This window comes from Procambarus clarkii, chromosome 42 (assembly GCF_040958095.1).
Source record: "Procambarus clarkii isolate CNS0578487 chromosome 42, FALCON_Pclarkii_2.0, whole genome shotgun sequence".
Taxonomy (NCBI): domain Eukaryota; kingdom Metazoa; phylum Arthropoda; class Malacostraca; order Decapoda; family Cambaridae; genus Procambarus; species Procambarus clarkii.
In genome coordinates this window covers 24,312,009-24,327,703 of record NC_091191.1, presented here as the reverse complement: position 1 = coordinate 24,327,703, position 15,695 = coordinate 24,312,009, and the positions used below count along the sequence as shown (strand labels likewise).

General features: G+C 42.3%; 1 protein-coding gene across 1 annotated transcript in view; it reads right to left on the bottom strand.

The window, feature by feature from the left end:
* LOC138373614 (cytochrome P450 2L1-like) overlaps positions 1-15,695 on the bottom strand; it is a 120,996-nt gene that overhangs the window by 103,337 nt on the left and 1,964 nt on the right. The window contains exons 2-6 of the mRNA XM_069339951.1: positions 14,995-15,094; positions 8,886-9,019; positions 8,175-8,393; positions 2,307-2,506; positions 1,135-1,249 (exon numbers count right to left, since the gene is read on the bottom strand). Coding sequence (XP_069196052.1) covers positions 1,135-1,249; positions 2,307-2,506; positions 8,175-8,393; positions 8,886-9,019; positions 14,995-15,094 — 768 coding nt within the window. The remainder of the gene's footprint in view (positions 1-1,134; positions 1,250-2,306; positions 2,507-8,174; positions 8,394-8,885; positions 9,020-14,994; positions 15,095-15,695) is intronic.

Below are 15,695 nucleotides of genomic sequence, written 5' to 3'. Positions count from 1 at the left end.
GTGAGCGACAACCAGGTGCTAGTGGTATGCCTGCAAAACGTAGGAGAGAGAGTACTCCAGAAATGTCATCACTGCTTGATGCTAAAATGGAAGGGGATTCCCCCTTCCAAACACTAACATCTCTTCTCCTCCTCCCACCTGTTCACCGTCTTCCATACGCCAACAAGAGTCGTCAGTAATGGTGAGATATGCATACTATACTGTAGTACAAAATATGAGAGGTATTCGGTATAGAATGTATTTTTAAGTTAAATTAATATTTTTAGGTGGTGTTGAACGGATTAATTCAATTCACATTTGTGACGATAATCTCTTTCAAGAGAGATTGAGAATGCTCTTCCCTACATAATTACGTCAATATACAAGATACGTTCACCAAGTATCGCCAAACGTTTTGCCCAGAGAGCAAATCGTACCCCAACACCTGGCCACCGCCGTAACCAGCTAACTGCTAATCGTCTGCCTGCCTGTTGCTGATTGGCTGGTGTCTCGTCGCCCCAGCCCTCCGCCACCACCACAAGTCGACGTCTGGGCTGCAGTGCGCCAATATCGTCAGAATATCTCAGTGCTCCATGCAGTTGACATCTCTCGCTGGTAGACTAAGCCTTGGCTTTCGTGTACTAAGGGAGGTGGCAGCTCGAAGCCAGTATTCCAGCACTTATATTTAATTTGCTATCACTGTAACTTACTTGTCTTAGCGTAACTTTTCATTTGCCAGTGATTATTCATGTTATTTTGTTTGTTGACTTATCCTGCATATTTTTATGAGATTGCCTTTATTCATGTCTTGTTTTTCTAGAGTAATTAAAATTTCATTGTTTATATACTTGTGTTTTGTGTGTCTTCCCGTTACCTTACCACAGACGAAAGGACCAACTTTTCTCTTTTTTTTTTTTTGATTATGTGACGAGGCCCTGCCCCCAGCTTTTGAAACAGCCGAACACCAACGCTTTACCGTCACACATTATTTCTAATGGGAAAATTCGCTTTAGTTTACGATTTTTTAGTGTACGACGCGTCTCTGGGAACGGACTAGAAACGTAAACGGAGGTACCACGTACTGGTAACAAGCCAGCTATCGAAGACATAATTGGATTAAATACTTAAACATGAAGGTAAAGTTTCACCACTTACTGTTCATGATAGACTCTGAGTGGCCTTGCTGTGCTGCCATCTCCACCAGGTACTTGTCTATGTAGTCCTTAGGATTGTTGGGGTCTAGTTTAGCCTCGTGCTCATCCACCACTCTCTGTGTTCAGGACGAACGAAGAGTGCACATATTAGAGGTGAGTACATGTGTTGTATAGTCAACAATAAGTTCTCCAGATTCATTGATGGTAATGCAAATTTTCTAGAGCAATGTTTTACAATTAATGTAGAAACCATGACGAGTTGGTCTCAACACTTGTCTGAATGTTAATAAGTCGTGCTGCTAAAATGTCCAGTAAGACCCACGTCAAGTGAGAGCAACAGTGACACAAAACAATATCAACAAGAGGCTGTGTGATGAAGATCAAGAAACAATAACTTTATGAAGCACTTTTAACCACAGAGCTGAGCACTAGAACCTCGTGACAAATGATCGTGCAATGTGCGTGGAAATGCTATGTATATAAAAAAACAGGCCATTGATGGTGCTTGTGTTCTAATGCAAGTTATGATGGTACATATGTTCTAATGCCGGTTATGATGGTGTATGTGTTTTGACATCAAGCTGGTGAGCACAGATGATCTGAAGTCACTGATGACTATTATCGTCCAAGCATTCTGCTATTCTAGTAGTATAGTATAATAGTAGGTGATAGTATTAGCAGATACTAATAGTTCTGCTGCTACTATCACCATCATCACTCTTACTTCTCCCTCTATTAATGCCACTACTACTACTACTACTACTACTACTACTACTACTACTACTACTACTACTACTACTACTACTACTACTACTACTACTACTACTACTACTACTACTACTACTACTACTACTACTACTACTACTACTACTACTACTACTACTACTACTACTACAACAACAACTGAGTGAGGTACAGAAGTAATTATCTAGAAGTCTCTAAACCAGAATAGATATGCAGCATGTTATAGGAGACCTTAGGATGCCAGTACAGAGCAGAATCCCAATAAGGTGCTCACTGATGGTCAAATTCACTGAGGATTTTATAGACACACATGCGGCATATAAGGGCAGCAGGAAGTAGAATTTCAGATCATCCAGAAAATCAGGACATTCATCCATGAGAAATACATACTAGGGGTACCATTTGAGACGAAGTAAATATTTCACTCACCAATACATAATCTCTGATCGAAGAAAATGAATGAAGCATATCTTCTACTCCAAGTCGTCTTCTGAGAGAGTTAGGAGCAATGGGTATGATCCAAGGGTACATGTCGAATATTATATTGCCACCTTGCGCCAGCTCGAATGCATCGTGGATAAGCTTGTTGAAGTTATGAACTTTGGGGTCATCCACATCAAACCGGATATCTGCAGGTAGTCAGGAGGAAGGAGGAAGATATAAAGTAATGTTTGTAGAAGTGCAGATAAGTAAGTTACAAATGATTACAGGAATAATGTTAAATAAATAACAAGTTCTCATTCTCAGACAAATTATTTTCAAGGTTCCTAAAACGATATAAGATGTTTAGTCTGACCTTAGGAAGAACATTCAATAAATCATTAATGCTGGGTAGTTTGTTTTACATGTAACAGTCAGGAGTCGATATGTGGTGCCTCCAACTGCACATTAATACTAAATACTATGTGCGTTCTGTAAATACTAAGTGATAGCCGAAGCTATTTGAACCACTTCCCCGCCGGCAACTCGGATGGTAATCTTGGGCATAGCATTTTATCAAATCACCTCATTCTTTGGGGCACACGTGAGGAACACAAATGCGAACAAGTCTCTTCTGGGGTGTGAGTTTTCAGTCACATATAGTCCTGGGGACCATTCAGGCTTGTTCGCATTTGTGTTCCTCACATGTGCCGCAAAGAATGAGGTGATTTGATAAAATGTTATGCCCAAGATTACCATCCGAGTTGCCGGCGGGGAAGTGGTTCAAATAGCTTCGGCTATCACTTCCTTTTGTCCGGCCGTGATGGTCAAGCAGATTAAGGCGCCCTGTAGTTACCAGTTGCGTTGCTCTTGGGAGTATGGGTTCGAGTCACTTCTGGGGTGTGAGTTTTCAGTCGACCAATATATACCAATTACACCAATATATATATATATATATATATATATATATATATGTATATATATATATATATATATATATATATATATATATATATATATATATATATATATATATATATATATATATATATATATATATATATATATATATATTTATATATATATATATATATATATATATATATATATATATATATATATATATGTCGTACCTAGTAGCCAGAACGCACTTCTCTGCCTACTATGCAAGGCCCAATTTGCCTAATAAGCCAAGTTTTCATGAATTAATTGTTTTTTGACTACCTAACCTACCTAACCTAACCTAACCTAACTTTTTTGGGTACCTAACCTAACTTAACCCATAAAGATAGGTTAGGTTAGGTTAGGTAGGGTTGGTTAGGTTCGGTCATATATCTACGTTAATTTTAACTCAAATAAAAAAAAATTGACCTCGTACATAATGAAATGGGTAGCTTTATCATTTCATAAGAAAAAAATTAGAGAAAATATATTAATTCATGAAAACTTGGTTTATTAGGCAAATCGGGCCATGTATAGTAGGCTGAGAAGTGCGTTCTGGCTACTAGGTACGACATATATATATATATTGGTGTATATTGGCAGCAGGTTTTCTTTCAAACATGTCTCATTGAATATGACCGCATATTCTGTATTTACTATCTTCTGATTTAGGGCTTTTATCCCTCTAACTATTTTTTTAGCATCAGGGGTTAGCTAAAATAGGAGTTCTCCAAAACTCATTTTTGTAATTTCAAGGTGACGAAAAGAAGTGAATTACTATTGTCAGGGTATGCGATGAGGTAAGTAACAGTATACAAGATATCCTAAGTACTTTATCCTGTCAACGGTCGCCAACGTCGGGGTGTCTCTCTCTCTTCATGGACACCACCCAGTAGTATTAGCGATAACTGTTACTCACCGTAGCCCTGCGGGTCTTCACTCAATCCTCGTGGCGCCACTGTTCACCAGGAGAGTATCCCAGTCGATCCCCAGCCAGCCTTATAGCCAAAGAATGAGTGGGAACACAGTTTGCTCTCTCCCAACCGTTTGCCCACCCCGACAAGGGCTCTACTACTAACTGCAATGTCGCCAACTGCTGTTTCCCATGTCCAGTAACACGTCAGTGGTATTGTGGAATTGTGGTACTAATGGCAGAGCTCACTCATTAAATCTGGTCTCAGGCAGGTATATGTCTCTAATACTCTCACTCCTTGGAACTGTTCTGTAGCAACAAGATATATATGGAGGGATGATACAAACGCAAAGGTATTTTGTATTTTACTTAAAAACTTCAAGGTATTATATCCGTATAAACAACCAAACATCAAGTACAATGCAGAAAGTCACTCCCTATTCATAAAACTGGGGCTCACCTAGAGGGTGATACTCTTCCCTTCCTGTGAATGTCATAATCAGCTGAGCGGCCCCCCTCACCGTGCAAATGCTTAGTACTTGTTTTCCTTGGCGTGAAGCGCCTGATTCTTTAAATTCGCAGGGATCACTATGTTTGTAATCAACACAATATTTCTATAATGGCAATAGAACGCAATGAATCACCACACTGATCTCAAGTTCAATAACTCATTTCTATAGCAATTAACATAATATTTCACTACAATAGCGTAATGCACTGTACTTCATAATAATTACAATGAATGCAATTAACCACAGTACTGTTCTTAGATTCAGTAATTCCTCTCGAAGGTGATAACACAATTAATCACTGCACACATGGAAATGTTATTCATCACACCAACATATACATAGATATAGATAAATTCATCGATATCAATAATAATAAGATAAATACTGGGCGCACAGCCTAACACCAATAACTGGTACACTTATATATATATTCTCTGGCATAAGTTATCATATTAATGTCACATGAAAGAAATCATCAACGACACAATACATTCCTCAATAATTGCAGGTGCCTGCACAGACCACACATATAAATATCGTGAGAGCTCTGTACAGCCTCACTCTGCATAACTGTGCCTTACTGTGACATAGACATAAGTGAGCCTTGCTCACGACATGAAAGATACTCTGGCTAAATATATAGCTGACTAAAGGGGAACTGGGAGGGAAACTAGAATCACCTTCTTCCAACCCCCCTGATGTGGACTCGCCCTCCAGTGAGAGTTGAATTGTAGCTCCTGGTCCCGGCTCTCGCCTCGTTGTAGGGAACGCCTCCACACACACCCTGATGCGTTCTGCAGGAATCCAATCAAAGTCTCAAAATAAACGTGTCGTCACCATGCTCTGTCCTCCACAGGTCCGTGCTCCTCCACAACGTCTTGCAGAGTAGGAGTCGGTCTTCCCCGCCGTCGACTTCTCCTCACAACTACGGCTGCCAACCTACTTCTCGGCTGCAGTCGTCCTGATTCCCAATTAGTTTTCTTCTTTCACTGCTTCCCGGTGGATTGGCCCGGCCGCTACGTCTTCACTGTGAAGCTATCAGACGTCCCAGACGTCACTGTCTAGACTTCACTCTGCACAGCACCCGACCATGGAGCACTTATTGCTCAATATTCCATCGATTCCCTCTTCAGTCCAACACATGAACAATGGAAGACCTCACAGCGTACTTGCAGACAACGGGTGACGCGTAAAATCCACGGGAGCGGGGTACAACTGTCAATTCTGACAGGACCAACCTTCGCACATCCGTCCACCTTGACATGTCGTTTCAGACTGGTTCCCTCACGGAGGATTGGCCCAGCCACTACGTCATCACCGGTGAAGCTATCAGACGTCCCAGACGTCACTGCCCAGACTCCACTCTTGCACAACACCTGTTCCTGTAGCACTTGTTGCTCAATATTCCGTCAATTCCCTCTCTGGTCCAACACATGAACGAAGGAAAACCCCACAGGTGCTGGCAGACCGCCGGTGATGCGTAAATTGTCCGGAGATGGGGTAAACTGTCAAACTGACAGGATCCCCCAGCGCACGTCCGACCTCCTTGGCCTGCTGTCTCAGACTGGTGGCGCCAAAGTGGCGCGATGACCGGAACCCCCTTCCTTCGTGATGTAATACTTGTCAGGGGCGGTTTTCATTGGCCCCCTGTGCCACGTCACTGTCAGTGACCAATCTGGTGCCACTGACGTCACACAGTTTTGGCGGCAAAACGGAGGGGCCAGCACCATATTGGTGTCCTAAAGGGCCTATACCACAGGCCAAAATACTCTTCTTTTACGAATTTCTCGCGTTGGCGAGAAACTCTCCCACATATATCAAGCTGATGCCCGTAACGTAGAGAACGCTCGGGTAAAGTGGATATGACTCTTACAGCTGGCATGGGAGAAATATAAGGGGGGGAACACCGTCACACTATAGAATGTATTACACTTATTTATACAATTTGCACAACGTCTCGAACCTCCATGGTTTATTCCCAAGTGAAAAGAATTTTCAGGTTTGGTTGATTTTATACCCGCACTGGGTCAGGTGATAAGACAATAAAGGTGAAAACATGGGGGGATACATAAGGGATAAAGTGGGGGTGAAACATAAGAACATAAGAATAGAGGTAACTGCGGAAGGCCTATTGACCCATACGAGGCAGCTGCTAACTACATACAAAGATTAATCAAGTGTAATTGGCCTGTTATGTTGAACAGTGTCTTCTGTGTTGGCATCGTTATGTTCTTGTCTTGTCCTTACTCTCATGGTGGGTAGAGTAAATAGTTCCGTGATTTGGGTGTTCAAGGTAGGTTGTTCTATTCTTATGTGAATTGCTTCAAGAATTTGTAATCTTCTTGCATCTTGAGTTTTGTCTATTATACAGGTATTTTTGTTCAACATTTCTCTTCTTAGGGTGATGTCATGGGCTTGTCTCATGTGATTCCTGGGGGCACCGGATTGAAGATGGCATGTCAAACGCCTCGTCAGCTTGGTCGACGTCATACCTATGTACTTACATTGAAGGTTACATCCTTCGTGGGGGCAAGTGTACATGTATACAACGCTTGACTGCTGTAGAGGGTTCTCCGTCGGCTTCGGCCTGTTTTTGATAAGGAGTTCGGAAGTCTTCTTGGTTTTGTAGAATATTATCAGGTTTATGTTTTGGTTAGGAGTAATGCTTTTTACTCCTTTACGGATTATTTCTTTCATTATTCTTTCCTCTTTTATATGTTCACTGTGCATGGTTGATTTGTAATATAATTTTATTGGAGGTATTGTGGTTTCTGTTCTGGGTTCAGGATTATACCAACGGTCCAAGTGTCTTCTTATAGCAGCGTTTATTTCCGCGTTGCTATATCCGTTGTCCACCAATACCTGAGTTACTCTTTCAAACTCTCTACTCACGTTGCTCCATTCGGAGCAGTGGGTAAGCGCTCGACGAATATAAGCATTGAGAACACTGGCTTTGTATCTTTGGGTGCACTCACTTCTACCGTTCAGGCATAACCCTATGTTGGTGGGCTTGGTATATACGTTGGTGCTTAAAGAGGTTCCTGTTTTTGTTATTAGTACATCCAAGAATGGCAGACTGTTATTTTCACTATTTTCATGTGTAAATCGGAGTACTGACTCTCTCTCTCTCTAGATGGCTTTTTAGATCAATTAGTTCACACTTACATCAGGATTGGATACACATGTGCATGGGACATAGTCATACAGGTTCCAGAAGACGGAAAGAAATGTCAGCATTGCAGAGAAATGTTCGACAGACCACTGGAACATCTTACAGACCATCTTACACAGTGCACAGTTACAAACTAAATAAGATTTCCATCTGAGATTTATCATCGCAGAAGTTGTTAATATTGTACATAATCTTATTGAAACCAACACACAAGTCATAAATAGTCATACATTGCTTAAGTAAGACAGAAACAAGTAACACTTACAGTGCGGCAGCCAGAGGCTTAAGGCCCGCTCAAGATTTTCTCCCCCAAAATACCAACTTAGACCACCACTCACCTGAGACAATCTTCCATATAACATTGAGGACAGCAACATTGAGTGACCAGGGGATGGGTTGTGGTGTCCCTGTGTGCTTCCCAAAGTCCTCTACCAGCATCTCGGCCTCGTTCTGGATGGCCTCCATCAGGCTGGACTTGCCCATTCCCAGGTCCTTGAGTTGACGCAGGGAGAACCTCCTGTTGTTGTGCCACGTCAGGCCGTTGCTGTTGAATAAGCCTGGTCCCCAACACATTATATTAGTAACAGTATGTAGCATGAAGAAAAGAATTATATATATATATATACAAATATATATTATATAATATATAATGAAATACCACAATACAGTGTGAGTACCGAGACAAAGTGGTGCTCACATTTGCAGTGACAGAGTAATGAAAGAATTAGGGGCAAATAGGTCCAGTACAAAAGCGTTTGGAATCCAGGACCCGAGTCTAATTAACATTAGATTTCTCCCAGCTTACTATTACAGCGAAGGTTTACCATGAACTAAGTACAAAAGTATCATGTGCCATCCCTGAAACCAATAAAAGCAAGATGGTGGGAGCATTAGTGTTTAAATAGAGGCAAGCGGAACCAGGTACACAGGTACCAGTTACCTCTCGATGGGGAGCTCTAGAGGGGAGGTACGGTGTAATATAAAGGGAGCGAGAAAGAGGGGTTCGCCTCTCGACGTTATAAGGAGATGAAATGTTGGTATATCTTTACCGATCTTCTTGAAGCTACTGAAGGAGTCGAAGGAGAAGAAGTCAGGTCGGTCTTGCAGGCTTGGGTTGGAGAAGGCTTCCTTGATCAGCTGGAAGTTGTTGAGGAAGACCATGGTTCGACTCCCCAGCCGCCACCTGTAAGTATCTTTATCATTCATAGGGATAACATTTCTTCCCATAAAGTTTACTACAAACGGCAGAGTTGGCCTTATCGAATTAAATGACCCTAGGGGCAGGTAAGCAGGGCGTGGAAGGATGGGGCGAGGATGCAAAAACTTGAGCAGGAAACAGGGTACAATTCAGAGGACAAGTCATTGTCTTATAAAGATCTTAGGACTTTACATCGTGGTGGCCCAACCACCGTTTTTTTTTTTTGTATACAAGAGTTCTTGCATTCTTGTACAGCACTAGCACGCATAGCGTTTCGGGTAAATTTTTCGAACCCTGTGCGTTGTCCACTCAGCCGTCAGGTTTAACTTGGCAGTGATGCTGTACGCCGTTCTCGCTGTCCATTTACATCCATGGGCGTCACACAGGGGCTCAGTTCCTAGGCAGCTGGTGGTAGTGGCCAGTTTTGTTGGGTCATTTGTTGTAATAGACTTAAGGGCAGCATTAGAGAGGCGTCAACATGTACAGCATAATACTGCATTATGTCTGCGGTTTCTAGCACATATGACCATAAAAAGTCTTTGTAATATGAATAATTATGAATTTGAAGAAATATTGGTCGTGCTTCTTTTCCCCATTAGGAAAACAAGGGGTTATCTTGAGGTTATTCTTGAGATGATTTCGGGGCTTAGCGTCCCGGCGGCCCGGTCCTCGACCAAGCCTCAGTTTTGTTACTCATCCCAGTAAGCAGCCCGTAACAGCTGTCTAACTCCCAGGTACCTATTTACTGCTAGGTGAACAGGTACATCAGGGTGAAAGAAACTGACCATTTGTTTCAGCCTCCACCAGGGATCGAACCCGGAACCTTAGGACTACGAAACCCAAGCGCTGTCCTCTCAGCTGTCAGGCCTCAGGCTGCAGTGTTGTGACACAAACAGGCTGGCGTGCCCTCAGGAGGAGGGGGGGGGGGACTCAAGGACTCGGCCTTGTATAGCTCTCCTGTGAGGCTCCGTCATCACTCTCCCCAACCTCTATATTCAACTCTTTGTATTAGTTCCTATTTTTGCCTGAAGAACCGAGTTGTTAGCGCTTGGATTCGTAGTCCTAAGGGTCCGGGTTGGATCCCAAGCGGTGGCAGAAACCAATGGGCACAGTTTCTTTCACCCTGATGCCTCTGTTCACCTACCAGTAAATAGGTACCTGGTAGTTACACAGCTTCTACGGGCTGGTTCCTGGGGTGTGTTTGAAAAAAAAATCAGCTGATTGACAGTTGAAAGGCAGGCCCAAAGAGCCAGAGCTCAACCCCCGCAAGCACAACCAAGTGAATACATGAGGTTTCATGTGTGTATGTAGCACACATGATTACTCAGGACAGCATGACGCTTCAAGAAGACCTGGACAAATTGAAGGAATGGTCCAACAAATGGTTGTTAGAGTTTACCCGAGCAAATGAAATGTATTGGAGGTAGGTTAAGGGAGCAGGAGGGCAGATACACGGTACCATTTGGGAGATAAAACTCTTCTAAATCAGAGAGAGAGAAAGACCTGGGGTTGATATCACGCCAGACCTGCCCCCCCCCCCCCCCCCGAAGCCCATACCAAGAGGATAATATCAGCGGCATATGCCAGGTTAGCCAACATAACAACGGCCTTTAGGAACCTGAGTAAGGAATCATTCAGAACCTTGTATACCACGTATGTCAGACCAATCCTGGAGTATGCAGCTCCACCATGTAGTCCATATCATGTCAAATATAAAACTAAATTGGAAAAGGCTTCGAGTTTTTCCACCAGGCTGGTGCCCAAACTGAAGGGGCCCTATGATGAGCTATGCTAGCTATGAGGAGAGACTACGGGAATTAAACCACGTCGCTGGAAGACAGGAGAGTTAGGGAGGACATGATCGCCACAAGCAAGATTCTCAACGGAATTGATAGGGTAGACAAAGACAGTTTATTTAATGCTGTATTGAGACTGCAGTTCGCTTGAAAGGCAAGACTGCGAAGTGGGCGCAGGTCTCTCAAGGTGCTCACAAAGTAATGGAGGTACCAAAGCGAATTTAGGTACTTAGAGATTTTCCGGTGAGAATCCCTCCGGAAGGGAGGTATTTGGATAGATCTTTTTATGCCAGAGACAGGGGGGAACAGGTTAAGGGTTTGCTATCCGGGAGCAGGAATTAGTGAGATAGTAAACAACATGAATGATATTATAACTGGTAATGGGAACAAACCCATTATTTGTATCAGTGTCGATGGAAATGATGTAGGACGAGTTAAGGGTTAGGCACTGATACAGAGGTTTAAGAAAGCCGTAGAATTAGTTAGGAGCAAGGGAGGAATCACGAACATATGCGGCATTCTTCCAATAAAGGGAGTTGGAAATGAATGGTTGTCGAGGGCACTTGGTGTCAATTGCCGCCTGAACCAATATTGTAAATCAAATGCAATATCATTCACAGATAACTGGGAACACTTCTATAGAAAGAATGACATATGCTCGGGATGGGGTGAATTTGTCTAGGGTTGTTGCTGTGCCAACTCGTTGGAACCTGTGGTTGGAGGGGTTTGTTATGGATTTAAAATGTTAATAGAAGGAAATTGGGTATGGGAATTGATATGGAGAAAGGAGGCAATAAAAATATTTGTTGGTGGGGGAGAAAAATGGCAAAATGAACAGGGAAGGAGAAGAGCCTCAAAATAACAATACACTTCAGTATATTACACGAACAGTAGGAGTTTAAGAAACAAAATAAACGATTTAAATGAAACAATTGATATTATTGTACTTACCGAAACATGGATGAATGTAGAAAACAGAACTATTAGCTGAATATCAAATAAACGGGTTTAAACTATTTCAATCAGATAGATATATTAGATGAAGAAGGGGAATAGCAATAAATATTAATGAAAATTTGGAATGTAGTCTCAAAGAGAAAATTAAAATTGAGCCACACAGAAACTATTGGCTAGAATTAAACGAAAATGTTAGAAATCTTATAATAGGAGTTATATACAGGGCCACCAAACTTAGACAGAATAGAAGCAAAGAATCTATGGGACGAAATATTTAGAGCATCTAGGTCAAACAGTATTTGTGTCAGGCGTGATTTTCATTTTAGTGGAATAAACTTGATTAACAGAACCGGGAATAATGAAGCAGAAGATTTTCTAGAATTAATTGACTATTGTTTTCTTAAGCAACAAATTAAGGAACCAACACGGGAAAATAATATTTTAGACTTAGTGTTAACTAACAGGAAAACAGAAATTAATGACATCGACACTGAGAGTGAGCTAGGGAACAGTGATCACAAAGAAATTAGATTTAGTATAAAATGGAATAGATTTGTAGGAGAAAATTCAGTTAAAAGTGTCAGATTTTCGAAAAGCTGAGTTTAATGGCCTAAGAATTGTTTTTTGGTGAAATAGATTGGAAAGTCCTGGGTATGGGGGGTTGCCCGGTCTCGGAGCGAGACGTGAACCCAGCGATAGGTGATGTAAAAAGGGATTTCGATGTGGATTCAAAATATAACTTATTTAACAATATTTTAAGCAAATCACAGTAACATAGTATCTCTTGAGGTTATCTTGAGATGATTTCGGGGTTTTAGTGTCCCCGCGGCCCGGTCCTCGACCAGGCCTTCACCCCCAGGAAGCAGCCCGTGACAGCTGACTAACACCCAGGTACCTATTTTACTGCTAGGTAACAGGGGCATAGGGTGAAAGAAACTTTGCCCATTGTTTCTCGCCGGCGCCTGGGATCGAACCCAGGACCACTGGATCACAAGTCCAGCGTGCTGTCCGACCGGCTCCCCATACCGGTCGTATAGTATATACGACCGGTATACATATTTGTATGGTATACATATAGTATACCATACAAATTCAATAGATCGAATAATAATGACCCAAAATGGATAACATAGGATCTGAAGAAGTATAGATAGAAACAGAGCGTGGTACAAAAGGATTAAGAATGGGGAAGTCAGTTTAGAACAGGGGTGGGCAACCTCTGACACGCGTGCCAAACTTGGCACGCTGATGATTGTCTCTGGCACGCAAGAGCATAGGTTACCCTAAGCACAGACGCAAGCACATGTTACCCTAAGCACAGACAAAAAAAAACTACTTTCCTTGGGGTATAAGCTTACATGCCATGACAGTATATGTACGTCCTGGTGGTGAAGAGGTTTAAGCTCTACGAAGCTAAAGAGGTCTCAAGAAAAAGAAGTTGATCTTGTTGCCATAGTTACCTTCTTTTTTTACGTCATCGATCATGACGATGTATGATGATTCCCCTCTATTTACTTTGGCTCATATTTTATGTAATAAGCCTTTCTAACCTAAAGGCTGCACCCATAACCATAGTGTACACTGACAATCATATCTGTGAAGGCAAAATACGCCATGCCCGCCCACCTTTAAAAATTAATTTCGTAAACTTTGAATTCAAACCCCCACAACATCTCCCCCCCCCCTAAACCTCATGTGTTTGAATGCCGCCCGACTTCAGTTTGACGCATATTAATTAAACTCACTTTACTATCTAAATCTAAAGCATCTTCACCTTCGAAAGCTAAAGAAAGATAAGAATTCTTATGCTCTCCCCTTCTCTCCATTGACGGCCGTAATATAACCAGTGAAATCAACAGTCCCCCACCCGCATGAAGTCCCCGTAATGAACACATGTTCAGACGATCTCAGACTCGTAACTCTCTCTCGCAGTCTTGCTTCGTAGTGTTTCTCACAGTTGCTCACTTGTCTCCTCCCCGAGAAGAAGGTGTTTTACTGCACTGAGGTAATTTATTATTTTTTCGTTTAAAAAGTTCTTAAGAGATACCAAATATGTTCTAAAAAAATGGTTGCAACGTGGAAAAAGTTTGTGTCAGAGACTTGGCTGATTTTGGCACGCACTCTCGAAAAGGTTGCCCACCCCTGGTTTAGAACAAGAATTCCTTCAACTGGTTAGATAGTTAAAAAGAAAAGACATAAGCAGGGCAAAAAAAGAAACTATGAAGTTTGCAGAGCAGGGCAAGCAAAGACAAATTCTAAAGGTTTTTTTCAGTTACATAAAAATTTTTTGGGAAAGATAGGTCCATTAAAAACTGAGACAGGTGAGATAACTGATAATGACAAAGAGATGAGCAGAATACTGCTCCTACCCACGCAACTTATTTGTCTTAGTCAACAATTTGGTTGCCATTACTGCAATCATCTCTCGGGTGTGAGATCACATTGTATTCCACATTCCTGAATGCGTACTTACTTATCTGTTCATGCAGCTTCCATCTTCAGCTCCTGGAGTATCTTTTACAATTGTCAGTCATCTAATGCAATGACTTTCTACCTACACGCCTCTTCTCATGACAAGTTTTGAAGCTGTGACTGAAGTTGGCTTCTACTTACTTCTCGTCTATTTCATTCCATTGTCTTGCTACTCTTATTATGCTAAAGAAGTATTTTCACATATCCCTGTGATTCATCTGTGGCTCTTGCTCACATGCCCGTGGCTCATCTCTCTCTCTCCTGGTCCAACTCGTCCACCTAATAGTACGTCGCATTTTGGCGTACATTTTAAGGCCAAAAACTGTGGAACTAGAAAACGGTAGTGGCTGGCGAAATTAACGTGATCTCCCGCTTACTGTTCGTGGGTCCTCGGCGAGGTGAGATTCCTTAAGAATTTAATTAATTTTGCCCCGAGGGGTGAGTTTAGTAGGCAGCGCCACTCATCTTGTGAGTGGACATACCACTAAAGCAGCTTGTACAACACCCCCCCCCCAAATCTTGCCCCCAAGTTTTCACAAACCTCGTTCTGAATAACTCGGGTCCGGTGTAAGGAGGACTTACCTAAGACATCTTACTATAAGATGTCTTTTTTTCTATTTGTAGCGACTGTTGCTGCAAGCTGACTAATGTATGTTAATGCAATGTACTTATAACATAGACAAAACAGATATAGATATACCGACCATCATTTACCAAAGACTGCCTGAAACTTACGTGAAAATGTCGCCGTACTTCTGCATGAGGTTGGTGGCGTGTTCCTCCATGGAGATCCCAGAGGGCATCAGCGCCCCCAGCACCGGCCAGCCCCACTCACCTGTCAACACACACATCACTCCCTATATTTACCTGCCCCACACACACACACACACACACACACACACACACACACACACACACACACACACACACATGCAAGGTGATGGAGAAGATCGTGAGAAAAAACCTGGTAACACATCTGGAGAGAAGGGACTTCGTGACAAATCGCCAACATGGGTTCAGGGAGGGTAAATCATGCCTTACAGGCTTGATAGAATTTTACGATCAGGTGACAAAGATTAAGCAAGAAACAGAGGGCTGGGCGGACTGCATTTTCTTGGATTGTCAGAAAGCCTTTGACACAGTACCGCATAAGAGGCTGGTACATAAGCTGGAGAGACAGGCAGGTGTAGCTGGTAAGGTGCTCCAGTGGATAAGGGAATATCTAAGCAATAGGAAGCAGAGAGTTACGGTGAGGGGTGAGACCTCCGATTGACGTGAAGTCACTAGTGGAGTCCCACAGGGCTCTGTACTCGGTCCTATCTTGTTTCTGATATATGTAAATGATCTCCCGGAGGGTATCGATTCATTTCTCTCAATGTTTGCGGACGATGCTAAAATTATGAGAAGGATTAAAACAGAAGAGGACTGTTTGAGGC